This window comes from Gadus macrocephalus, chromosome 4, assembly GCF_031168955.1.
Source record: "Gadus macrocephalus chromosome 4, ASM3116895v1".
In the NCBI taxonomy this organism is placed as follows: Eukaryota; Metazoa; Chordata; class Actinopteri; order Gadiformes; family Gadidae; genus Gadus; species Gadus macrocephalus.
In genome coordinates, this window is record NC_082385.1 from 20,803,727 (window position 1) to 20,831,416 (window position 27,690).

Genomic DNA, 27,690 nt, shown 5'->3' on the forward strand with positions numbered 1-27,690 from the left:
CGATTCTGCGGCTTATATAACGGTGCGGCTAATCTATGGATTTTTACATTTAACGGCTACTAGGAAAATTAGTATTCAAAGCTTAAATCAGTATTCGGAGCTTCGTTGTTTTTTTTCCACGTACGTGACGTTACAAGAGCGAAGGAGGCAAACTATAAGCGTCAGCGACACCAAGCAGAGAAGCGAGAGAGGTGGAGGAAGAACAGATATCTTGTTTCCCTTTACTTTATAACACAACATTAACGGGATCTCGGAAGGAAAAGTAATACTTGACGAAATGCAAATTAGTCGTTTGTTTACGTTCGCTGTACAGCACCGCACCATTCAACTGTGACTGGCTTGCTGCAGAGCGTGAGCTTCTTGGGAATACCCGGACAATATAATGGATATAATATGGACACATAAGACATTCAATATTCGGTATTTGTTATGGATTTATTGCACAAATTCCCTGAAAAGATGCACGTTCCAGGATGAATTGAAAAGCTCCCGTAAGGGCTGAGATGGCAGAGGACAGCTGATTTGGAATGGAACAACAGCTGTTCGCTTTCACAGGGAAAAACTAAAGAACTTCAACCTACTTAGGCCTACTAATTAATGTTCAAAAGCTATTAAACATTCAAGAAAATATGCAGATACTGTCAAAATCTGTTCCAGGGAGTATATAGGGATTATTAATGTTGTTTTTTATGGTGTTTTTTTCTGGAACGAGTATTCGAATATTCGCTCGGAAAAAGAAAAAAAGCCTGAAAAATGGCATTCGGGCCAGCCCTAATGGTAATTAAACATTAAAACAGAGAGAGACAGAGCTGTTGAGGAAGAGCTTTGTGTGTGTCTTTCTACCATTCCTGCCAGGATATCCATTTTGTGTTAATCGAAACAGGCCCAGGTTTCACACTAAGTGAGTATAAATACATTTAGAAACTATGTTATTAACTATATGTGTTGGAGCTATGCAGTTCTTAGATTTAATTGTAAAACATTTATTTAGTTTGTTTGCTTAATATAAAATAATATGACTTTCATGTTTATTTTCTCGTTTGTATTATAAATTAGTTAATTTGAGTTTGTTTATGCTTTTGTTTTGAAGTTATTACTAGCCTATATATAGAGGGGGCGGGCATAGGTAAGACAGGCACTGGGAAGGGTCATGTTTTTTTACCAGCTGTACGAGTGAGACAAAGGAGTGAGGCTGCTGGTTCACACTGTTGCACATTTGTTTTGTTTGCTTGGAAGATCGGAAAATAAACCTGCAGAAATCTAAATTCACGACTGGACAGTTTACTCTTTCCCCTGCACTGCATAAGATTCGTCCCCCCTGGGGCCTCAGTGGCTATTTTGATTACGTTGCTTTGTTTGATTTCTTAATTTTCAAGTTATTGTTTCATTGAGGACAAATCGCCACTACAATATGTATTATATGTACTGTGTTAGAGTGTCATTTTGTGTCATTTTGGTTGGTGGTGTGCCCCAAGATTTTGTAAATGTAAAAAGTGTGCCGTGGCTCAAAAAAGGTTAAAAATCACTGGGCTAACGATTGCATTACATTTATCAATAGGCCTACTTCACAGGGCTCCAGACGCCATGAGGTCACCTTTATATCTCTGTTCATAACTTTCATATAATGTGAATGATTTTTAAACAAGAATAAGGTGTAGAGAAATGCGTGTCTTTAGGTATTTGAAGCACAATTATAAATAAAAAGAAAAATAAGGTGTTTCAAGTGCTTCACTGAACTGAAATTGAACATTTCGAACTAAACCATTAAGCAAAATAAAACTTTTTTTGTGCTTAAAGTATTAAACAATTAAAATGTTGACCGGTCTCCCTTTGCGCAAAATGCGGCTGTGTACGATCACACACTCTTTGGTAGAGACGTCTGTGTCGCCGTCAATCATGAAGGACATCTATGTGGCGTTTCCGACGTCAGCAGCTGTCTTTTGCTTTAAGGTGTCGCCTATTATCGCAATGAATTGTGCACATGCCATCTCATTGCTATACGTCGGGTTGACGTTTAATCCATTTTCCTTCATGAGAATAATTTCGGAAAATTTAAATTTGGTGAATGGCAACTCCTCTTTGGCAATGTTGTATGCAACATTAAATTAATCATTTCCGATTCCTAAGAGAACCTTATTGTTACTGCCTGTCGCTGAAATGCAGCTGGGAGAGGGGCCACTTTCTTTACACACTTGTCACGTCATGTTGGGTTATTTAGACATATGCTTTTTTAATGTTTCGATACGAAACGTTGTTGACCCGCTTACAAATGCACTATTACCGGCCATATTCTGACCGCACTCAGTAAAAGCAGTGCGTTCCGTAATGCACTGCGTAATAATAAAATGTTATATAAATGAGTCAGCATTTAATTAATTAGTGTGATGTAGGCTACATCGTTTGGATGATGTGTCCCCAATCTCTTCACTTCCAATTTTTCCTCCAAAGACATTAAAGAAAACCGATTAGAAATTAAATAATCCACTTCGTTCATTTTCATGCTAACGCCCACCATACTGCTACTGTGCTGTGATTGGTCGAAGGTCACTGTGCTGTAGCTACTGTGCTAGCTGGTCCAAGTTCAGCCTTTGGGCTAAACTAATTTAGCCCAAATGGGAAGCATATGAAGGGGGCATGTCAGGGCACCTGTCAATCAAACGTCAATGGAAGCTGATGCTACTGTGCTTGGGCTAAATGAAATTAGCCCAAATGGGGGCGTGTCACGACACCGGTCAATCACAATGAAATGGCCGCTTACGCTACTGTGCTTGGGCTGAATGACTTTAGCCCAAATGGGAAGCATATGAAGGGGGCGTGTCACGATACCTGTCCATCAAAATTGAATGGAAGCTTACTCTACTCCGCTTGGGGTGAATACATTTAGCCCATTCACAGGAAAAAACCCAAGATATATCATATATCCTGGGTTTTTCTGTCACTTTTTGTTGCAGTTGCTGCTTTAGGTTCTACCAAAATTTAAAACAATATGTTCTAAGGTTTATAATAATATTTTTCCATTTTTACTGTAAAAGGTAGGGAGGGCTTAGCCCTGTTAGCCCATGTATACCAGCCGTCCCTGGTCATAATAGTTTAAATATCATTAATCTCCTGAGTGTGTAGGGTGGTATTCTATTTTTTTCAACGGGGCTGCATCCAGTCACTTGACCGTCATGGTTGCTATGGTGGTTGCTATTGATCGCCACCTCTAATCCTTACATGGCTCTAAAAACCACGCGGCAAAGGAGCTGCTGTCAATTGTGTTGTTTTTGTAGTAAACTAGGGTCCGATGGTTAAAAAATAGACAGATATTCCAAGGTATCCTTAAAAGGTATGGAGCCAGTTTCCTGCCATAATTCAAACCTGAAAAAAAAAGTTTCAAAGCCTTGTAAGTCTGGGTTTGAAAACTCAACACCTTGTAAAAAAGGATTTGCAACACTGAAAAAAGCGATTATAACCTGAAAAAATTCAAACAAAAATTCAAACATCTGTAAACATGATTTTGTGTTCTATTTTTTCTTGTTCATCATTTTCACCAACACATTTTCAAAGTATTTTTTTTTTCACAAACATCTTTTCAAAGTTCAAACAATTTCACCATCGCATTTGCAGAGTTTCAAATCTGGCACTGTTCTAACAGTGTATTTCATTGTTTCCCGGTTTTGAAACCTTGTAAATGCACTGTACACCCGAACATTCAAAGAAATTAAATAGATTAAGTAGTGCATACTCAAAGTATAATAAAAAGTTATACTAACTTAATTATGTCAAGTTGGTGTAACATGTTCTTCCTTTTTGAGTAATTGTTACTAATATTTTTTGATTACATTTAATTCATTACATTTTTCATTAATTTTGCGGTGGTCACTATACTAGCAATGAATGCCCTGTGAGTCGGTATTGGTGAAAAAAATGCTCTGGTGCTCCTGTTTCACGCTGTTCTAGTGCGGGGGAGGAGGTGGGCGGGGAGGAACGACATGATTTTGGCTCTTATGATTTAGACTGAGGCGGCTCTTCTTGCTGTACTCAATCGCCGTTCTCCGGCCGCGAGTTCCGTGGCTTGCGACGGCCCACGGGAAGATTTATTTATTTATTATTAAGATGATAATTTTTTAATCAACATTAACTTTTTTCCGGATTATGTAACCACAGTTTATAAATGTAAGGGTATTTACAACTCTACAGTTTCAACGTCAATTTGTCTGACGTCACCCGCAACGTCAGGCACAACGTGAGGCGCTACGTGGGTTTCGGTTGGAGCGATAAAGAGGAAAAGGAGCTTCGAACTTGAACGTCAGTCCAATCTATACTCATCTATACCAGTCTACTACTTATTTCGCCAACTATCAGCGCCATTTCATGAATTGTAAGTATTCAACATAAAATGAAGACTTATTACATTTTTTGTATGGAATTTCAACGTTTTTTCATACACGTACAACGCAATCCATATTAGCCATGTAACTTGACACCGCATGGTTAGCTTGATAACAGAGCAAGTCGGGGGCTTAGATAATGCTGACGTTTTTCCATACTTCTCAATTTTCCCCAACTATCAGTGCCATTTGATTGTACGAATTCAACATAAAATTAAGATTAATTAAAATATGGAATTTCAACGTGTTTTTCATACACGTACAACGCTATTCATATTAGTCATGTGACTTGATACCGCATGGTTAGCTTGCTAACAGAGCTAGTCTGGGGCTTAGATAATGCTGACGTTTTTCCATACTTCTTAATTTCCCCAACTATCAGTGCCATTTGATTGATTGTACGAATTCAACATAAAATGAAGATTAATTAAAAGATGGAACTTCAACGTGTTTTTCATACACGTACAACGCTATTCATATCATACTACTCCGTATCCATAATCCGACTCTTGACACCGCATGGTTAGCTTGCTAACAAGGCAAGTTGGGATCTTTAATACTGAAATCCATGCGTTGTTTGCATTATGTAATGGCATGAAACAGTTTAATATGTACTCAAGGGAATCGCATGATAGGAATATATATATTCCGATAATCGGATCAGAAGTGTCCATGTAAACGCGGCTAGCGACTCAAAATGAAGACCATAAATTGTCATTGGACTAGATAAATAGGACATGCCTTCTTAGATTGGATTTCAGTGATTCTTGTATTTAATGTGAGCATCTTTATTTTCTAAAGAAACGGCTTTATTGTTGATTAACCATGCAGTAAAGTTCAAGCGCTGCTGCTTTTCTTTACAGTAATGTTAGTTTTGCTTGACCCCCCCCCCTTGAGTCGTGGTTCTGGGTTCACTTCCTGTCTTTCTCCTTATCGGAGCTTGACAATACCAGGTATTCCAATGAATTTGAATTCTTCTATTCCCCCCACCCCTTTCACTCTTAATACAAATAACTTAAATTGCACTCCCACATAAACATATCATCGTTTATTCTACTTGCCTGTTTTGCTGTATTCAAGTCAACAATTCATGAATGTGTTCTGTTCATGAATACCATTTTCCTAATTGATATTTAACCTTTGGCACTGCACAGATCATATTTTTGCTTAACTTCGTATTTGCTTGCAAAACGTATGATCTAAAAAAAATGGTCTAAAAAATGAGTCCAAAGATGCGTATTAAAAACTAATACATTTACTTATGCTATTTTCCATCTATAGACGTTATATAAAACACATTGTTTTGAGGAAAACATGTTGTAATTTTAAAGCAGTGTAGGCTGTACCATGATCATGTTTTGGTAAGCTAACAGTAATTAACTTGTGGTTATATTAGGTAGTAAAAGCCAATATTTTTTTTAAAGTTTTAGATCGTGGTCTAAACTTTTTTTTCTTTGCCTTTTAGGTTGCTGGTTCAAGAATGATCTGGAACTGTAAGTTGTGCGCAGGTTCTTTCACCTCCAGAATACAGTTATTTAGACACTACAGGCTGCAGCACAGCCACTATTCCAGAATCAGCCCTCTTCCATGCCTCTACACTGATTGCATTTGTACATTTCAGACACTTAATGCACTCAGTACTCATCTGTCAAGATATCATACAGCACAATCTAGCAGTTGTGCAGAGCAGAGTCAGGGGACTGTGTTATTTAAATGCTCTTTATGCACATATCAGCAACCCTTTTCTAAATCAGACGTTTTCAGTCATCTCAGAAAGCATTTGAAAAATCATGAAACAGTGACGTGCCCATATAAGGATTGTAGCTATCGCATAAATGTGTACTCCTCATTTAATTCCCATAAAAGTAGAGAACACCAAGAAGGTCTTGCATCAGACTTTCAAACTGATATTGTCAGTGAGGATCCCCATAATCTTCAAGCCAGTATTTCTGAGGGAACTAGTGATTTGCATGAAGAATGCCCAGGCCCGAGCAGAGAAGTGGGGAATGATGATCAGTGTGAAACTGGCAGTCTAAGAAATCAACTTAAAAAAAACGTATCTTCCTTATTCCTAAAGATGCAGGCTATCCTCCATGTCTCAAACACAGCTACTCAGGAAATAGTAGACCACTTGAATGACATCTTCTCCTTATCTGAGCCGTTGATCAAAGAGGCAGTTAGTGACATACTGCAAAGAAATGGTCACATTATTACAGAACCTACACTTAGTGAAGTTGTTGCGGCTGTCATGGACTGCAATGTTCTGTCTACATCAACCTCTAAAGGTGCCGAGTTGAGTTCACACAAGCGTAGAAAAACCTTTATTGAGCGCAACTATCCTTGTGTTATGCCAGTGGAGTATCAGTTGGAGGAACCTGGACATACCAGCATGTATGTTCCTATCCTTTCAATGATTCAAGAGCTGTTTAAAAACACAGACATTCTTAACAAGATCACTGAAAATAATACTGCATCTGGTCAATATGTATCATGCTCCAATGGCTCTCATTTCCTTGAAAATGAGTTGCTGTCAACAGGGGATCTCATCCTACCACTCCAGCTATATATTGATGATCTTGAAATTTGCAATCCGCTTGGCACATCAAGCAAAATTCACAAATTTTGCGCTGTATATTGGGTCCTCGCTAATGTGCCACCAAAACACAGGTCAGCATTACATGCTATACAGCTAGCAATACTGGTAAAAGTGACAGACGTCCGTAAGTATGCATATGCAGCTGTACTTGCTCCATTGCTGCGTGATGTTCATACCCTGGAAAATGACGGTGTCTTCATCGAAAGCATTGGTCAGAATGTCAAAGGCACTGTCTTTTGTGTTTCTGCTGACAATTTGGCTGCTCATGGATTAGGTGGCTTTGTAGAGTCATTTAGAACAGGCCATGTTTGCAGATTCTGTATGGGCTCAGTTGAACAGTTTCAAGTAACTGAAGTCAGAGAGAGAAAGTTTCCTCAGCGAACCAAAGCTAGCCATGACCCACATGTGCAAACTGTGCAGGAAAGTGACACGTTGAGCAGCCACTTTGGTGTTAAAGGTGGCTGTGCCTTGCGAGAATCCCTGAATTACTTCCATACAATCACAGGGTTTCCTCCTGATATACTCCACGATCTTCTGGAAGGTATCGTTCCCATGGAGCTTTCTCTTTGTATAAAAGAGATGTTCCGGCGGAAGTACTTCACTTTGGAGTATTTGAACAACAAGATTACACAATTCCCATATCAGCACGCTGATAAAGTGGATAGACCTCAGCCACCTCCCAAAACGTTTCTTTCTCGAGGAACAATCGGAGGTAATGCACATGAAAATGCCACTCTCCTCCGACTTCTTCCATTGCTTGTTGGCAGCGTAGTACCAGAAGGTGATAAGGCATGGGCAGTTTTGATGGAGCTGAAAGAGGTGGTAGAGTTAGCATTGTGCCCATCATTTACAGATGAAACCTTGGACTATTTTGAGTGCAAAATCAGTGATCATAGACAGGCACTGCTAGAGGTTTTCCCTGAGGTTAGGCTCCGTCCTAAACATCATTATGTGGAGCACCATCCTGCTCTTGTCAAGTGCTTTGGGCCCCTGCTGCACGTTTGGACCATGCGGTTTGAGGCCAAGCACCGCTTTTTCAAAAGAGTGGTGCATGACGCTCAAAACTTCAAAAATATTTTGAAGACAATGGCAATCAGACACCAACACATGATGGCATATCATCTTGCTGCACCATCATTTTTCAAGCCAAAAACTCAGGCATCCAGGATTGAGTCTGTTCTTGTTTCAGCTCTACCAGAGGTTGCTCAAGTACACATTAGAGGACAAACAACTAGTGACACTATCTACAAGACATCAAATGTGACAATTGATGGAACAGACTATGTCTGTGGAATGTTTCTGTCTGTAGGAGACAGCGGTGGACTGTCCAAATTTTGCAAAATAGAACAGATCCTCCTTGTAAATCCAAATGTATCTTATCTGTGTCTTGATTATGACTCCTGGTATGTAGAACATCTACTGTCCTATGAGCTGTCAACTGCAAATACAAGCCTGTCGATCCACCTGCATTCTTGTCTGAATGATACAGTCCCTCTCTCAGCATACAAAGTAGACGGCTCGCTGCTGCTGACCCTCAAGCGCTTCATTGTAGTGAGACAGAACTGAGTTCAGGTAATAATGGTTATTTTATTTATCAGTTATTGGTCTTTATTCACTCTGTGGAATTATCCAATTGTATGGTACTCTTTAACAACCTGATTTTGTCTTTTCATTAGCACAATGGCAGCTGCATCCCCACAAGACTCCAGCTCTATTGCATCTACTTTCAGATGTGTCATCTCCAGAGCGTCTCAGCAGGTGGCCTCCAGGTCCTTTTCCAGTTCCAACATTTGCATTTGATGTAGAACTGAAACTTAGAGATGGAAATGCAGAATATGAGAAGAACAACACACACCTTAAGCTGACAAGAGACCTAAAGCACGACATTTTAGACAAGCTTGCATCTATTCTGTATGGTTTTAAGGCTTACCCAGGCGATAAAGAGATCGCAATGGTTGCTGAGGCTCTTGTAGCCAAACATCCCTGCTTGAAGGAAGCGGGATCTGAGACTGGCTGGAATGGATGGAAATACAGCATCAAGTTTAAGATGGGCAATTATAGGAACAAGATGAGGCGGGCTGGATGCCAAGAGGTCACTGTAAATTCTGGAAAAAGAAGTAGCACTAATCCCGAAAATGAACCTTCACATTCCAACATTAAAAGACCCAAGCGAGCGGATGTCAACTTCCTACCTAACTTTGCCCAAGGAAAGGATCCTTCAAGCCTTGAGCAGTTGAGGCAGACAATTGTTGAAGAAGTCAAGAAGACTGAGAAGAACCTGCCCCTCATTAGAAAGATGATGGAGACCACATTTCCCCTACGCCGACAGACCATAATGATGTCCTCCCCACCAGTCAACGAGCTTATGGACCTCTGGCCTGCTCTCAAAATAGAGTCTGAGGTAATATGGATCAGCTCTTTTAAAGTGAAAATTGTGATTCTTACTCATTTTGAAATTCTTCCAATTTTTAAGTCGTGTTGCTGTATTCTCCTCCTGCTGTTTTTTCAATGTAGTTGTATGAAGAGTTCCAGCGGATTACGAATCAGAACCTGCCCAACACTTTCTATGCTGAGCTTGATCACCATCTTCCTCGACTGATGACCTTATTCAGACAGAAGGCATAAAAAACTGGGAAGACAGCAGATGCTCTGGCTGAAATTTAAAAAATCCACGATGAACAGGTAAATCGATTATTACACATTTCCTAGGTTGAACCAGTGGAACATTGAACAGGTTCAATGATTTAAATGAGCTTTGTGAATTTTGCAATTATTAGTCCACTTTGTGTTTGCCATTTGTCTGATTGCATTAAAGATGTGAACAGGTTATTTTTGGACATATCTTCTGATTGGACTGTTTAAAATCAGCTTTGTTCAGTGAACCCTTCTGTATATACAAATCTGTTTTTATCTGAATAGGAAATCCATGACATCCACACCAAGCGCACTACAGTTCTCCACTGCCTTCCTGTATATCTGCGCGAGGACGTTTCTGGATTTTTCAGAACCTGCACAGTAAGTCTCCTTAAGTCACTAACAGATTCTACTGTGTATTATACAAACAGTTAATCAAAATACTAACACGTTTTAGGACTTACCTTTATATAGTCTACCCATACAGTTTTAGTGTATGGTTTTCTTTCTCCTCACTATAAAGGAACTGTATTTCATTCAAAGTAATAAGATGTAAAATAATTTCCTGTAAATGTCATTGAGCTTGGTTTCAGTCTCTCACACCGCTTAGATTTATGTGTGCAGAACATGGATCTATTGCTTTTCACCTCTTACAATGAGACCTAGGTCTCCCTTATTGGATTTCATTGGGACTTGGTTAAAGAAAGAAATTATGTAATCTGTTCTGTTCCATGTGTTAGTTTGTGATTAGTATCTCTTTTTCATTCATTCAGGACGAGTCTGAGCCAGAGCTTGAAAGTGTTGCAGTGGGCCGCCTTACCGTCATCAGTGACCATGCCACAGTCCAAAGTCCAGTTCACTACCAGCCTGTGAGAATCTCTGTCATCATTGAAAGTTATGCCATGGTCGGCCTCCCCAGACTAGGCGACGCCTTCCTGGTAATCTTTGGACTGATATATGCACTACACCTCAGCTATCCGAAAGCACTGACCAACACTTTTGAATTCATTCAAAAGATTTTACTTGGTCTAGATGGTGGTAAACTGTCACCCAGGTTGCAGACCCTCAAGAATGACTTGATGTAGAAATTCATCTGAAAGAATACCAGCCTTTTATAATGCCTGGTATTATAAAAAGAGCCTTTTATAATACCAGGCATTATAAAAGGCTAGTTCAAAGTTTCCTTTTGTCTAAATAATGTCTCAAAAAGTTACTGCACTATGCAGGTGTTCAGCCAATAGACCCAAACTACACAATATGCCTGTTTTCATTAAAGTGTAATACCGGAGAAAATTGAACCCAGGGTCTTTTTCGACATGAAAACACATAAAATAAGCCTAAGTATAGAGCTTGCCCGGAGCAACGCTAACAGCCCAAATGGCTTCAATGTTATGAGGGGCAGTGCGAACGCTTCCAAATCAGCATTTTCTAACCACTAATATTGCTCAAAATAGCACCAAACCTGTGCAGTAGCATGACTAAGGTCCCTACACATAAAACGAAGCATCAACAACTTAGTTAGTGTACCGGGAGTTTATTGAAAAAATACTGTACCGTAAATAATATAATAGAGGCGCCCCTCTTGATACTTTGCGGTTTGTGACAATCTAGCGAGTGTTGGCGCCTCTATTATATTATTTACGGTAGCCATTTACGTGCGAGTGCGCAGTGAGTATTGGCAACGTTCGTGTAACTAACCGGCGTCGGCGCGGGGTTTGATTTTGTTTTGTAAACATGGACCTAACGGTAAGGCACAGACTTGTAAAACAGTATTTTTTAATAAACTCCCGGTACACTAACTAAGTTGTTGATGCTTAGTTTTATGTGTAGGGACCTTAGTCATGCTACTGCACAGGTTTGGTGCTATTTTGAGCAATATTAGTGGTTAGAAAATGCTGATTTGGAAGCGTTCGCACTGCCCCTCATAACATTGAAGCCATTTGGGCTGTTAGCGTTTCTCCGGGCAAGCTCTATACTTAGGCTTATTTTATGTGTTTTCATATCGAAAAAGACCCTGGGTTCAATTTTCTCCGGAATTACACTTTAATGAAAACAGGCATATTGTGCAGTTTGGGTCTATTGGCTGAACACCTGCATAGTGCAGTAACTTTTTGAGACATTATTTAGACAAAAGGAAAACTTTGAACTAGCCTTTTATAATGCCTGGTAAGCCTGCAGCGTTCTTTCAGATGAATTTCTGCCCCTCATGGAAGCCATTTGGGCTGTTAGCGTTGCTCATATTTAAGAGGGCTTATTTTATGTGTTATCATTACGAAAAAAAAAAGTGTATGTTTTAATGTTTTTCTTAACCATTGTGGGCTGCGCAAGATGACCCAAATTCCACTGCATTTGATACTAGTTAATACATTTGCATTTTAGAGTTTTAAGTGAAGATGTTCTTAAATGTCCCATGACATGCCACTAGGTGTGGTGTGGGTCATAACTCTGATTCTTTTCCTGACTATCTGATTAGTTGTGTGATAAATATCTATTTCCTATGGACTTTACTGACCAGGAACACATTTGGTTTTTAGTTTACGTTTTGAGTCGCATGTTTTTAAACACATATGTGACTAATGTGTACTTAAAATCAATGAACAACTAATAAACAGAGTTTTGTTAACATAAAATGGTGTTGTTGTGAACTTAATATAGTGGTTTGTAAACTGGAAACGTTTTAGTCATATTAACTGCAAATATTTGAGTTGCCTCAACAGAAAATTGTAAGTCATATTAACTGCAAATATTTGAGTTGCCTCAACAGAAAATTGTAAGTCATATTAACTGCAAATATTTGAGTTGCCTCAACAGAAAATTGTAAGTCATATTAACGGCAAATATTTGAGTTTAGCTAAATGAGCACTTTAATTCAACTGTTATCAAAAGGTTCAAATGGCAAGTCATCCAACCTTTTAAGTTCTGGAAAATTTTGACTTTAAGTTAATCAACTCAAAAAATTTAGGCAATCGATTGCCTCAATTTTTTTAAGTTCTGGTAACTTATTCGGGTTTACAGTGTGGGATTCTGCAAACAGGTGTTCATACATTGAGAAATAAGTTTTGAAAGGTTGAATATTTATTTTTAAAGACTTGTAAAGGTGTACGTTCACGCCATTGCAATGGATTTTTTCAGAACTGACTTTTCAGCATTGACTTTTCAGAGATTTGACCACACAGGCGCAAGCTTTGAGTCACGTGAATATTGGCAGTGTTCTGTCGCGCATTTGTTTTGAAACTCCTGACAGTCAAAGTCTGAAGAAAAAAAAAGTTCCTGGGGGCGGGACCATTTAGCTCTAAACCTATTGGTTGCTCTCGGCTGACATACATTCCAATAACATTCATGTCATCGGCAGAGCACTGTCAATCACGCACAGCCCGGTGAACGGCACATGTACATCCTTCGTCCCTCCCTTATCCCCATGCGGGTGTTGGCGGATGGGGGAGTCTGGGCGGTGGACTGCGACGGTATGATAGTTGTCTGACACCTTGGAATGTTCTGACGTACATTCCAATCACATTCTTGTCATCGGCAGAGCACTGTCAATCACACACAGCCCGGTGAACGGCACATGTGATTGGAATGAACGTCAGCCGAGAGCAACCAATAGGTTTAGAGCTAAATGGTCCTGCCCCCAGGAACGTTATTTTTTTCTTCAGACTTTGACTGTCAGGAGTTTCAAAACGAATGCGCGACAGAACACTGCCAATATTCACGTGACTCAAAGCTTGCGCCTGTGTGGTCAAATCTCTGAAAAGTCAGTGCCGAAAAGTCAGTTCTGAAAAAAGACATTGCAATGGCGTAAACGTACACCTTTACAAGTTTTTAAAAATAAATATTCAACCTTTCAAAACGTATTTCTCAATGTATGAACACATGTTTGCAGAATCCCATTTACAAGGTTTCAAAAACAATGAAATACACTGTTAGAACAGTGCCAGATTTGAAACTCTGCAATTGCGCTGGTGATATTGTTTGAACTTTGAAAACATGTTTGTGAAAGAAAAAAAACTTTGAAAATGTGTTGGTGAAAATGATGAAGAAGATAAAATAGAACACAAAATCATGTTTACAGATATTTGAATTTTTGTTTGTTTTTCAGGCTCCATAAAAAGGCAGCTTGGATTTTTTTATTTTCTGCAGTTTAGACTTCTTCTATAACCTATTTATGAAAGCAAAACACCAAGTTCATTGATTTAACGGTTATTTGAAACAATTTATTAAATAAATATTTGTGAGAGGTCATTCCTTCTCCTGAGTTTGCTTCCTATTTATGTCTAGTGTACACCCCTACTGTCCACAAGCATCCCCCCTCCCCATATGGATTTGGAGAATTTTTGCCACGTCCCAGTGGTGGAGGTATCATATATATGAAAGAGGGCATTTAATTATGCTACAATGATCAATTAGGAGGCAGAAGCCCTAAAGGAAGTGATGCAATAGGTGACTGAGTCGAGAACCTTTAAGTAAGCTTGGGGTCTCTTATATATCAAAGGGGGTCTCAAAGGACGCATACGCTTCAACCCGTGGCTCCAGCAGCCCTACAGGAAATAGCTAGAAATGTACATTTTACTTTCATAATGTTCACTCGGTGAATGTAAAGGATGTTTGGTTTGATAGTTATGACGAAGAGGGAACGCTCCATTCACTTGCATGGGCAGCGTCTTTGGTAGCTAAGCAACCTCAACGTCTTAGGCGGACTATTTCTCTGCTGATCTACACTATGAATGCTGGTAACGAATAAATTGTAAAAAGACACACCATGTGACGTTATTTTCGAAATAAGATTTGAAGAGCTTTGGAAGTTTATTTACAACACTATTTACATGTTTTCGGAGTAGTACACTTTGACATTTTAATACAGTTCAGCGAGATAGGCGATGAAAAATAAGAAGGGGGCGTTCCAGTCTGTGTAAACGGGAACCCCCACCACACGAGAACGCCCATTTGTGTCTGCAGTGGGATGATATTGTAATACATAGCCCAGTGGTTTTCAAACTGTGGGGCGCGCCAGAGTTCTTCAGGGGGGGCGCGACGTGAGAAAAAAATAAACCCGAAAAAAAACCTGAAAGTCGATGATTCAAATCATCAGTAGTACTTCAACTGTAGAAGTAACATAACTAAATCAATTTTCAACCGTTTATCTTCGTGCAAACCATTTAACAAATCTACACACTTGTATCTTCACTAATATCGAAACAGAATTTTGATATAATTTAAAATTTCTTCAGAATTACAGTCATTCATACCGCTTCGTTTTCAGCTGTTTTCATTGAAGACGTATGCCCATTCTGATACACCTACTTCTAGACATCGTAACTCATTCCTTTTTCAACCGTTTACCATCGTTCAAACCACTAAACAAATCTACACACTTGTATCTTCAATACTATGCTAATTTTGAAAGCATTGATACTTTATTCAGAATCACAGTTTTAGTTTCAAACCGGAATCGTTTTCAGTTGCTTATAATAATTTAGGTCACCATAGCAACACCGGCAAACCATCCCCGCCGAATAGTCAAATCACTGGACTGAAAAGGCAGATCTGATTCGACTGGCAGTTTACGCAGATTAAGATGTTCAAATGTATTTAAAAAAGGTTAAGCTAAAACATGCTTAGATAAAGTTGTTAAATTGTGTTAAGAAATGTGTTTAAAAACGCACAAAGATGTTGTAATGTTTCAGAAATGTTAAAAATGTTTAAAAAATATGTTTCAAATGTTTCAAAAATATGTTTCAAATGTTTTAAAATAATGATCAGAGATGTTTAAAATGTGTAAAATAATTAAAATAGCTTTCAAAACACAGGTATTTAGAACATTTTTTTTTGGGGGGGGGGGGGGGGGGGCTCAGCTGAACATTTTTCTCTGAGGGTGGGCTCACTCTCTCACACTTTGAAAACCCCTGACATAGCCTATGTGGACCGTACTCCCCTCTCCCCTTTCTAGACCTCAGTCCCAACGTCGACTCTTGTCCTCGGCTATGGAATTGCAACAATGTTGCAAACTAGGGAGGGAGCATCACTAACGGCAGGGGCCCTCACCCCTGCACGTGCTGCTGCCTGACACAACAGAGGTGACCTAAAATAGTTAATCAATCCATTAGAAGTATGAAAATATCTTCCTGGTGGCGTAACAGGGCAAACAAGGTGTCCTTTGACATCTACGTTTCGAGGCGATTGCAACGGTGCCACACATGACCATATCTGAATATGTTCGGGGTAGTAATTAGCTGTCGATTTTGGAGGCCTTTATCAATAATGACCAGCTATAGATTTGCTTCCCAAAGGAGATTTTTAACAAATGACATGTGGTTTAGCATCTACACGTTGAGCTGAGTCCAATGAGACCAAGCTCGACCTTGTGCCACACCGAGATCATGTCCTAGACCATAGGTGTACCATGTCAAATACATGTACCGTTTTGCTAGAGTGTCATGCTTGGTGCCATTGGACTCAACTCAACACGTAGATGCTAAATAACATGTCATTTGTCACAAATTTCTATCGGGAAGCAAATCAATAGCTGATCATTATTGATTAAGGCCTCCGATTTCGACAGCTAATTACTACCACTAAACATATTCGAATATGCTCATGTGTGGCACTACATACTTACATACTTCTGATTGACTAATGAATTGATTCAGCTATTTTAAGAGACCGCTGTTGTGTCAGGTAGCAGCAGTCCAGGTGCAGGGGGGGAGGGGCCCTCCCCTTGATGGGCCATCAATTAAGGCTGAGCTGAAGGCAGAGATGCTGTCGAAGATTTAACTGAGATATAAAACACTTAGACTAATTTAAGAGAGAGAGAGTAAAAGAAATCGAGGGGTCCGGAGCAAGAATTGACAAAAGACTTTATCGTGAAGAAAAACAACACCGATAACAGCCGAGTAGGTCTCAAGAGTCACTGCTCGTCAACAGATTCAAGCCTCTTCTTAAACACACAATAGCACAGTCCTCAGCAGTTTCTTGTTTTTTAGGTGTCCACACATAATCAAACACAAATACTTCTAAACAGATGGTCCCCGTGACAGTCTGGGGCCCAGGAAGTGGAGTCAGCATGCATTGTGTCAGTAGCTTCCTGCTCCTGGGGGTTTGCGCCCCAACCCCCTGCTCTGACCCAAGACTCCCCGGCCTCGTGACCAGCCCTGGATCAAAATCCAAGACGCTTTACATGTTTTCTACCATTAGATATATAGGCCTAATAATAATCATAGTTTACCATAGAATATAATCATTAATTTCTACCACACATCCCCCTTTTGTGACTGCTAAGATCACAACAAAAACATAACAGTCGTTTAGGTCAGATTTTTTGCACTACATTTGATCATCGTTAAAAACCTTTAAGCATGTTCAGGGATCTCAACCTGCATAATTCTCAGGAATTTCAACCTGTTTTTAAGGCAAAAAGATCTATCAAATGTCTAACTAGAATTCACACATAACATAGTATTTTCAGCATGCATTGAAAATTAGCATTTCAGAATATATGACATAAAAATATGAAACTCAAAAAATGACATTTCAAAAAATAAGTAAATAATATAAATTAAAAACTAAGATTGTCAACAAGCTTGCATAGATTTGGATAGCTCTGATTATCGTCATGTACCGGTATACTATATAACGTGGGGGGTTTGGGCATTGTAGTTGCTGCTGTTCGCAACCACCACGCCCTGGAACCCATTAGTCTAATGTCCATTTGTTCACACTGTTCTGCAATGGTTGTGGTTCACATAGAGAGGTCACCAGTTAAGAAAATAGGACCTCCTTCTGATGTCCGATTCTCACATTCCGGTCTCCTCTCTAGTTTCACTCCAATCTTTCTCCCCATAGAGCATCCTCTCCCATTCACTCGACTCCTCTATGCCAGTCACCATGAGGGCCATCTCCTTAGAAAGCCTGGATGCTATTATGGATCTGACTATGGGAATGCAGCAGCAGAAGATCAGACCCATTACTGTTAGTACTATTAGGAGCACTGCACCTATCTTTGCAAACATCATTCCCCACATACCAAACCTTGTTTCAAGCCATCCAAACATTCCCTGATCATGGCCTGCGTTTTCCTTTAGCTCTTTTCTTAAACGTTTTAGATTGTTCATCGCAAGTGTGAATGATCCATCTGGGGCAGTATTATTTGGAATGAAGGTACAACACATTTCACCTATGAGATCACAAACTCCCCCCCTTTCTGCTAAAAGCCAATCTAAAGCCTGTCTGTTCTGCCAAGCCACAGCGCTTGTGGCTGTCAGCTGTTCGCCCAATGCGGATAATGCATCATCTGTGTAGTTAATAAACCTTTGTTGGTTGTAAAAGATATAATTGATCCATTCCGCATTTTTAGCAATTCCGATTGCTGGCAGTAGTGCCTCAAATCCTGCTGCTACTTCACTTCGTGCCTTAAATTTATCGGGTATTCCCCTGGGTTGTCCTATTTTATAAATTTTTATGTTCTCGTCTGCCTCGTATGCTCTCTTCCGCCTGTTTAGGTTATCTGTTTCTAAGTTACTGACAACATCTTTTATTGATGGTAATATTGCAATCTCTGTAACCACTTGGACTTTTGCGCATCGTCCTCTCCACATTTTAGCAAGTATGGGACGAAAAATGTTATTACCGCAAAGCCAAAACTGATCTGCCACCACTCTGTCCTGGCTCGCGAATGCTCCATCACTCCACAATATTGACATGTAGGTCTCTCTAGACTTCTGCTGAGAGCCTGGTAAAAGCTGAACATTTTTAATCGCAGGTGGTTGAAATAACATTCGTTTCCCGTTTATATCGAATAGTGTGACATTCCAAATTATGTCACATTGTTCCTCTGGTATACTACCTACATCGCTGGCATTTTTGTTTCCTTCGTCATTTTGAAAGCATTCTAATCCCTCTTCAATTTGAAAATTGGTTTGTTTCGGCCGTGTTACTTCGCCTATTTCTTGTGATAGAGTTATGTCAAATTCTCGGCATCTTTTCATGATTACGTTCCATGGCTTTCCGTCATATTTATCTTCAAGATATTTGTTATGTTGACTCGATCCTAACAGCAGAAAACATTTCATTGAACATATAACATACTTTTTCTGATATGGAATACCTTCTGTTCGTGTTCTATTTAAATTGACCTCTATATCATACTCCTGCTGTGTCCGTTCTTTTAAGCAAAATTCAAAATCATATTTAGTATTTACGACATATATTGCATCCTGACGATTTTTGCTACACAAATAACAGCTGTCTGCCTCTATTTGTTTTCCCGTAAATTCGACCCACTTATACCACCTATTTGCTTTGGCTTGTCTGAACAACTGGTCAGAGGTTTTGACCCTGATGCGCCCACTGGGATCAGGTTTATATTGTTTTAGGGTCGCTGTCGAGCGGCGACCAATGCTTTTAATTTTATTACCCTCCTGAATAGTTGTCTGTTCTACAAGAGTCTCTTCAAGAGACATTGATGTCGATGTTAAGATCCTTGTCGCCATAGTTTCTGAATTTGCCATTGATATTGCGGTTGCCAGTGTTTCTATATTATCCTCTTTAGACATTATCATTGTGGTCACCTCTACTTTTGCTAGTACTGTTGTCTGTATTATTTCACCCTGAGCAGTCGCTGCTGTACCATTTAGTTTTATTTTACCCTGAGCAGTCGCTGCTGTACCATTCGTTGTTAGTTTTTCTATTAGATCACTCATGACTGTTGATATTTCTCTAATTGGAGTTACGTTAGTGGTTGCTTCTCCAATAGAAGTTACATTTGTGGTTGCTAATATTGTTGTATCCTCTCTAATATAAGGTATATTAGTGACTGAAGGTTGTGCTAAATCTCTGATATCAGAAGTTTCATTAGACTTACTTGCATCTAGAGTTGAATTTAATCTCTTAGTGGTTACCAACGAATTTATCCCATTATCTCTAACCAGAGGTTGTTCTACTTTATCGATGGCTGTGGTTACATTTACTTTGTCATTATCAGAAGATTTTAGTGGATTGCTTTGATCAATCTCAACTACCTTACCCGGTTGATTTTTGATTACACAAGGGTCTTCTGCTTCTAATGTAAAATTGAATGTTCTGTCTGTCACTGCTTTAATAAGCATATATTCTCTCATATTTAATGTATATTTTCTGTTATAATCCCATGTTTTTCCTGACGTTACTGTTAAACACCATTTCATTGGGTGAGGTTGGATATGTACTTCACACTGATCTTTCATATGCGCATGTTCAAAATTCTGGCGAAAGGTTAATGTACATAACGGTGGGTAACCTGACATAACAGTAAATATAAACAAATTAACTTGGTTCTGCGGTGGTATCTGAGCATATAAGACTATTTTCCCTTTCTTGTTAACTAGTCCTGAATGATTTGGCGCCGGTTTGTCCTGTGTTCCTCTCTGGCTTCCTTCAGTACCAGCCCCTGATTCCTGGCTCTTCCAGGTCTGTGTTATCTCCGTGGTCTCATCCTTCCTCGGGGTCTGTCCTTGTGCCAGCGGAATCTGGCACAACCCGTAAAGGATCAGGAACAGGCTCCCCGTTTTCAGCATCATCATGTTGCTGTATCTCTTGGCTCGACTGGATCTGGTCCTGGGGCAGCTGGTCAGCCCCAGGTGTGTCTGCGTCTGGCTCTGGGTTTGGGTTGAGCGGCTTTTGTGCAGTGGTTGAGATGATACCACGTGGCACTTCCTTCCACTTGGATGGCTGTTGGTGTTGCGTTGGTGACTTTGTATGGTCCTTCTCTCCTGGGCTCGTTCCACTTTCTCCTGAACACCCTGAGGTACACGTGGTCACCCGGCTCCACCCCCCTTGGTGGCTCCTCCTCCAACTCTGGAACTCTGTCTTTCTCCTGTTGAAAAATAAGCCTGTGTATGCCAGTTAGTTGTCCCATATAGCGTCTTAATTCAGTTTCCAATTGTTCCAATGGAGGTCCTTTGTGAGGCCCTCGAATGACAGGTGAAGGCATGGGTCGACCCGTAAGCATTTCATGCGGGGTTAGATGCGTCGTTCTGTTAGCTTGCATGCGATAACTCATTAGTGCCAGCGGTAGTGCATCAATCCAATTCAAATTAGTACTTGCACAAATTTTGTTAATTTTTTTTTTGAGTGTCCCATTAACTCTTTTCACCATACCTTGTGATTGAGGATAGTAGACGCAGCCTAATCTTTGTTTGACATGCAAATGCTGAATTACTTGTTTCAGTGTTTTCTGAATAAAAGCAGCCCCATTGTCTGAACTAATTTCTGACGGAATTCCAAACCTTGGCATGACTTCTCTAGTTAGAAATGTAATCACTGTAGCTGCACTTTGGTCTTTTGATGGGACTGCTTCTACCCATCTGCTAAACCTGTCTATGATAACTAACATATACCTTTTACCACCTATACTTTTAATCATGTCAACATAGTCCATGACCAAATGTCTAAATGGTCCTTCAGGTGTAGGAATGTGCCCCAATGGAGTAGTGATTGTTTTTCTTACATTGTTTTTTGCACATACTCCACACTCATTTAGCTGGTTATCAATCATTGTTTGCAAGTATGGTGAAGAAAAACCTTGTTTTCTAATTCTCCTCAAAACCTCCCCCCTTGCGCAATGGTCAAAACCATGCGCATTAGTGATGAGTAACCCCAACAGTGCCGTAGGCGCCAACATCATCCCGTCATGAGTTCTCCATAACCCTGTGGAGGAGCGTATAGCACCTCTTTTCAGCCACATGTTCTGCTCATAGACACCAGCTTTCTCCTGCATGCGGACAATGTCGTCCTCACTAGGCGCGGCCTCAGGCATGGATAACACTGACTGGATTGCCCTTCAACTGTCTGAAGCTACTTTTGCAGCCTCATCTGCAGCGCTATTACCTTTCGTGATATTATCAATGCCCTTTCTGTGCGCTCGACATTTGATTATTGCCACTTGTTTTGGCAGCAACAACGCCGACATCAATTCCACAATCTGATTACAGTGCAATATGGGGGATCCATCAGTTTTCTTAAACCCCCTCATTATCCACACTGCCCCGAACAAATGACATACGCCGTATGTCATTTGTAGAGTCTGTGTAGATGTTCACCGATCTACCCGCACCCTCTTGACAGGCCGCTGTAAGAGCCTTCAACTCAGCCAACTGGGCTGAGCATGGCTGTGCGCACTGCGAACTACGAATAACGGCGAATGTGTGGTCCGGATTCTGTCTAACCACTGCAAAACCTGCATGGTTACCCAAATGATCTCTGAAACATGATCCATCCACGAAGAAATCCGCTTCTCCCCCAACCATGGGCTCAGACAATAGATCGGGCCTTAGTTTAGTAAAAGTGAGAGAATCAGCCACACAGTCATGTGGTGTCCCTTCAAAATCATGTGGAATTCTGTCTGCTGGATTCACCGTGAAACATTTTTCTATCGTTACATCTGGAAATGTTAGTAGTGTCAAATAATCCAACAACCTAGCGTCCATTAACACAAACTTTCCTTTCTCAATCAATTCGGTGATTTTGTGATGTGTCCGAATCGTCACCGGATACCCCATTGTGATGGATGAGGCCTTGTCATAGGCATATTGTACTTCAGCCAATCCTTGGTAACATGGTGGGTAGCCCTGTGCTACCGCATCCAGCTTTGAGCTGTAGTATGCTATTGGTTGACTCTGCCTACCAACACACAAGTCCTGCATTAACACTGCCGATGCATAGCCCTGACTCCTATTAGCTACATACAACAGGAACGGCTTGGTGTAATCTGGAATTGCCAATGTGCTTGCCCCTTGCATTTCACGTTTTATGCTTTCGAATGCCGCTGATGCATCTATATTCCATGTTAACCGAGCTTGTAGGTTAGTTGTTCCTGCCTCCTTCATGATGTCTCGCAATGACGCAGTTTTTAAAGCATAGTTCTCTATCCAATCTGAACTAAACCCTGTCATCCCCAAAAAGGTCATCATGTGTCTGACTGTTTCCGGTTTGGGTGCTTTACCAATCCCTTCCAGCTGACTAGGAGCTATGGTTTTAGTTTGATGTGCTACCAACCTGCCTAGATATTCAACCTCTGTCTGACAATATTGTAATTTCTTCTCTGACACCTTGTGTCCGCCCTTTTCCAATTTTCTTAATACAGACATGGAGTCCTCGTGACATTGTTCCATTGTGGGGGAACATATCAGAAGATCATCCACATACTGTATCAGAGTTCCATGCAATTCTAATTCCTCCAAATCATTTTTCAGCACTTGATTAAACAAATGTGGGGAATGTTTGAATCCTTGTGGCATCCTTGTGTATGTGTATTGTTTACCTTTATACGTGAATGCAAATAGATATCTGCTTTCCTCCGCAAGCGGCACACTGAAAAATGCTCCACATAAGTCAATTACTGTAAAGTATTTAGCATCTGGAGGGATGTTGGTCAGCAGCGTGTGTGGATTTGGAACTTCTGCATGCATATCTTCAACAACATCATTTACAGCTCGTAGATCATGCACCAGCCGCCACTTTTCTTTGTCAGCTTTTAAAACTGGAAGCAGAGGAGTGTTACAGTTGCTTTTGGTCTCTACTAGTACTCCTGCTGTTATTAGACCTTCTATGGTAGAGGCTATTCCTATCTCTGCCGCTGGTTTCATGTAATACTGCCTTCGCCATGGTAGCTTAACATTTTGTCTAGTCTGGACTACCACTGGGTTAGCTGAATGTACCAAACCCACATCTGTATCGAACCTTGACCACACCTTTCCAGGTATGGCTGCCAACATTTCTTTTCTCATCTCATTCTGCCTATCCCATGGTTCCTCTATTGTCATCTGCCGTTGTTTTTTCTGAACCACCTCCACTTCCTGTAAGATTCCTGTCATATGCGCATAACACAGAATCTTCAAAAACTTCCCGCAACATGACATGAGAACCAATGGATTCTCTGTGTTTTCCCAAGTTTGTTGTTTTTCATTAAACATCATTTCCCCCAGATCTTTTGCTTCAAATCCCCTGTTTATCAACAACGTAACATGGGCAACTTTGTTAGTGTCTTTAAACCAATCCTTTATCGCTGATGATTGATCTGCATCTTGTATCATCATGGCTGCTCCTTGTGGCCCAATTACCATGTACTGTGACTCTATCTCTGATGCTTTTCCTGCCGCTTTCTCCTGCCATTCGTTTTCCAAATCTGGGTCCTGTGTTGGGTCATACATTAGAGTGCAATGATATCCTATCCTTGACTCCCTTGCATTTGGGATCTGAGCCTTGATGTAGCTACCCCATTTCCCCACTGTCTCTTTTACCTGGTCTTGAATTCTCCCTATCCAATATACATTTGCAGTGTCAGGCTTTGATAGAGTCATTTGAGATGCTGTTCCTACGGTTTCAATCATTATGCCCTGTGGTGTACATAATATCTGCAATCCTAATTTACACAATGCATCCCTTCCAATCAAATTAACCGGTGTAGTGTCTGATACCAAGATGGGTAGCTTAGCTGTACGTCCGTACAGTTTTAGCATTACTGGAGCTGTCATAGGTATTAACTGCGTGTGTCCCGAGAATCCTACAGTTTTGGCGAATTTTCCTGCCATGGGGAGGTGAGAGGCATATTTTGAACCTACGCAAGTGTAAGTGGCTCCAGTATCAGCCATCATTGGCGTGCCTCTATCATTTATCAGAACCTGCAGTATTGGTTCCTCATCAGCTTGTTTTGTGATTGCTACAAGCTGACCCTCCCCCTGTGGATTCTCTGGGCACCCCTAGTATCCCTGACCCATGAAGGGACCCTGCTGTCCCTGGTTGTAGTTCCCTTGATCTTGCCTCCCCTGATAGCCGTTGCCCTGTCCTTGCTGAGGTGGAAAAGGGTTAATCAAACAATCTTTCTTAACATGCCCTTCCTGGTTGCATCCAAAACATATTAAAGGACCTCTGCGTTGTCCTTGGAATCCCTGCTGTTGATTATTTCTATACTGTCCTTGGGACCCCTGCTGCTGATTATTTCTATACTGCCCCTGGTGCTGATTATTCTTATACTGTCCCTGGGGCCCCTTGTTGTGATTCTGCTTGTTCCCATTGTTATGTGTGTGTATATTTATGGCAGGTGGAGTGGGTGACCATTGGCTCTGAAGCTGTTGTACTGGGGGGGAGAATGCCTGTTGAGGAGGTTGGGTTTGAGGTGCGCCCTGCTGGACGGCTTGCAGTATTGTATCAACAGACTCTGAAACAACCGCCTGTTTTTTCTTCTCCTTTTCTCTTTTTGTGAGTTCTTCCAACTGAAGCTGAGATAGCTTCTTCTGCACCTCTTTGCTTTGTTCCTGTATTTTGTGTTCATTTTGCCAATATTTGTCCACTGCATGAACCACATGATCGCAGAAGTCTCTATGAGATTTACTTGTGACCAGTCCAACCACATCATCTAGCTTAAAGGGGTGGTTCGGAATTTTGGACATAGGGCCTGATTCCCAAGTGAGCATTGGTATTCTATATCACTGGAGACAGTTTTCAACACATTTCATACAGTCCTTCTAGTTGCAGAGTTCGCTCGTGCTAGGCTAGCGCAAGTCAACGGGCAATGCTAGCCTGCTATTAAAAACAGTCTTACCCACTCCACAGTACACCCGAGGTAAATCAATTATAACGCCAGACTATAGATTTAAATGTCTGTGTTGATAGAATAATGTTAGAAATAAAACTAACCTTGCATCGCATGAATCATCGAGGGACTACTCTCTCAGCAGAAGCGGAATTTTACTATGCGCTGGTTAGGTTTGTAACCGAATCACGACAGAAGAACGTAAACAGAGAAGCGTGGGACAGAAGCGCAATTGAACGACTAGGCAACATGATGGTTCAGTGTGCTTTTAGAAATTGTAGAAATAAACGGTACGGATGGGCACCACAAAGTTTCCACCAATTTCCAGTGCGAGATCCAGAAAGGACTCAACTGTGGCTTGTTGCTGCTGGCTTGGACATCAAAACACCGGCTCGTACATGTACGGTTCGTTGGATACAACAAATTCCTCATGATCTTCTTCAAAAGCAGATGCATCGCTAACTCCTCCAAACGTGGGCATATCTTGTTAATTGAATACGCTTATAGAATTCCTTCGTTCACTGTACTCTGCGTTTGTAGCAATGACAGCGGCAGGTAACCTAGGTATCAGTCCGCCGCTGCCGTAGCCTACGTACAGGAATATAAACACTGCTGCTGAGACCCCGCAATTCCCTCAAAATGCAATGCAATGCAAGGTTGGTTTTATTTCTAACATTATTCTATAAACAGACATTTAGATTTATAGTCTGTCGTTATAATTGATTTACCTCGGGTGTACTGTGGAGTGGGTAAGACTGTTTTTTTAATAGCAGGCTAGCATTGCCCGTTGACTTGCGCTAGCCTAGCACGAGCGAACTCTGCAACTAGAAGGACTGTATGAAATGTGTTGAAAACTGTCTCCAGTGATATAGAATACCAATGCTCACTTGGGAATCAGGCCCTATGTCCAAAATTCCGAACTACCCCTTTAACTTTGATTGGGCTAGGTAGAATCTCTATCACAGAGTTTCTGAACATGACCGAAAACACAGGATGGATCTCAGGATCCTCATTCGTCTCCAAGCGCCATCTGTCCACTTGGGCCTGGAGGTAGGATGCAGGATTCTCTGTGTCATTGATGGGGAGGCCTCTCATGTTTTTATGATCGATATGGGTAGGGAACTCCATTCTGAGTGTGTTCCACATCGCCACTCTGTAGCGATCAAGTGTAGTCCCATCATGGATTCCGTCCATTATATCCAACCCTCCATTCCTCAGTACAGACTCCATTTTAGATAACCCCAATACTCTTGCCAACAGAGCTTTCAGGTCCCCCACTGCCATTAGCTTTCCCACTGTGAGTTCCTCAAATGTTCTAATCCATTTAGACGCCCCGTTATGAATGTTAGGGAGTTTAGAAATAACTCCCTCCAAGTCCTGTGAACCCCATGGTTGATAGTGGACCTGTTGTCCTTTGACTAGAATAGGATAGTTTCCGGGGAGGGTGTCGGGTGCCTTTTTTCCCCTTTGCGATTTCCTTAGTTTCTCATCTAACTCGAGTGGTGTGGGGCTTAGTACTGATGTACTGCAGCCAGGCTCCTCTGTCGCTGGGCTCTCACTATACCCCTCCCCCTTGGGGTCATTACTCTTTTTTAGCTTCCTCTGAGTCTTTGTCCTCTTTACTGATCTCTTTCCTCTCTTTTTCTTTCCCGGAGAAGGCCCCTCGCAAACCTGCTCATTGCCATCTTTCACATCTTCATTACTGTGCTCAACACCACTTGCCCCATCTTCGTCCTCATCTTCACTCCCACTAGAATTAATGTCAGTATTGTTACACTCTTCCCTTGCTTTCCTGATCCCCTCATAACAGTCCATGTGTATGGGTGCGCCCCTCCTCCCCTGTGTGTTACATTTATTATCTCCTTCATCTAGTGTGACTTCCCCTTTAATTTCTACGTTGCCAGTTAACAGTTAGTTTTATTCTAATAGTTAGTTTAAATACTTTATTATCTCTAAGCTACAAATGTGAACTCTTCCCCGGCGCTCTTCTCCCTCCCGAAGATTGGAATGTGGCCCCAACCTTTCACTGTTATCAATTCTCAACCCTGCCTTACAGGCTCCTGCTCGTGTGTGCTCGTGCACATGAAGTTAGAGTCAGCGCGATTATGTTTAAGTCAAAGAAGATTTACACATTTATTCATTACTTCAACAAATTAACTATTCTCTATCCGCCTAATTTATTGATGATTATCAACTACTTTAAACAAATTAACTATTCTCTGTCCGCCTAATTTATTTATGACAGAATCAACAAAAAATAAACCGGGTCGTAAAAATCTCCGAGGTAACTTAATCCTAACACGACTTAAATACAGACAATAAGCCGATTCATACAATTTCTTTATATTATATTGAAAAATGTCCGAATTGTTTGTAATTAATTACAAATAAAAGGTTGACCGAGCGTAGAAACTGGCCTTTTGGTTAACATGAACGGTCGGATGGATAATCAACCAACCAGAATTTCAAACAAGTACTTATCGCTTCGCAGTGCCAAGGTCAGAATTACAAATTAACTATTTCAG

The 27,690-nt window shown here is 40.8% G+C and overlaps 2 protein-coding genes and 1 long non-coding RNA gene across 3 annotated transcripts; 2 read left to right on the plus strand and 1 right to left on the minus strand.

Annotated features, from left to right (window-relative positions):
• The first annotated feature begins 3,682 nt into the window (after positions 1-3,682).
• Positions 3,683-7,585, plus strand: LOC132455458 (uncharacterized). The gene is made up of 3 exons (XM_060049320.1): positions 3,683-5,326; positions 5,839-7,526; positions 7,579-7,585. Exons 2-3 carry the CDS (start codon positions 5,854-5,856, stop codon positions 7,583-7,585), a joined length of 1,680 nt encoding a protein of 559 aa, XP_059905303.1. The 5' UTR covers positions 3,683-5,326; positions 5,839-5,853.
• A 1,105-nt stretch (positions 7,586-8,690) lies between these two features.
• Positions 8,691-10,699, plus strand: LOC132456326 (uncharacterized). Its single transcript, XR_009525431.1, has 4 exons — positions 8,691-9,370; positions 9,484-9,651; positions 9,889-9,984; positions 10,377-10,699. It is a non-coding gene; the product is annotated as an uncharacterized LOC132456326 (long non-coding RNA).
• A 5,741-nt stretch (positions 10,700-16,440) lies between these two features.
• Positions 16,441-20,222, minus strand: LOC132456327 (uncharacterized). Its single transcript, XM_060050663.1, has 3 exons — positions 19,445-20,222; positions 19,167-19,399; positions 16,441-17,495 (listed from the first exon to the last, which is right to left on the minus strand). Exons 1-3 carry the CDS (start codon positions 20,154-20,156, stop codon positions 17,394-17,396), a joined length of 1,047 nt encoding a protein of 348 aa, XP_059906646.1. The 5' UTR covers positions 20,157-20,222; the 3' UTR covers positions 16,441-17,393.
• Between the last annotated feature and the right edge of the window lie 7,468 nt (positions 20,223-27,690).

What these genes read in the sequence shown, in the direction of transcription:
- LOC132455458 (XM_060049320.1), top strand. Translation starts at nt 5,854, where the DNA reads ATGATCTGGAACTGTAAGTTGTGCGCAGGTTCTTTCACCTCCAGAATA.
- LOC132456327 (XM_060050663.1), bottom strand. Translation starts at nt 20,156, where the DNA reads ATGATGATGCTGAAAACGGGGAGCCTGTTCCTGATCCTTTACGGGTTG. An exon ending in TGCAAGTAAGTCTAATGAAA is followed by an intron (nt 19,400 to 19,444) that starts CTTCTGATATCA and finishes TCACTAATATAC; the next exon opens with CTTATATTAGAGAGGATACA. An exon ending in CAGTACTAGCAAAAGTAGAG is followed by an intron (nt 17,496 to 19,166) that starts GTGACCACAATG and finishes CTTTCTAAGGAG; the next exon opens with ATGGCCCTCATGGTGACTGG.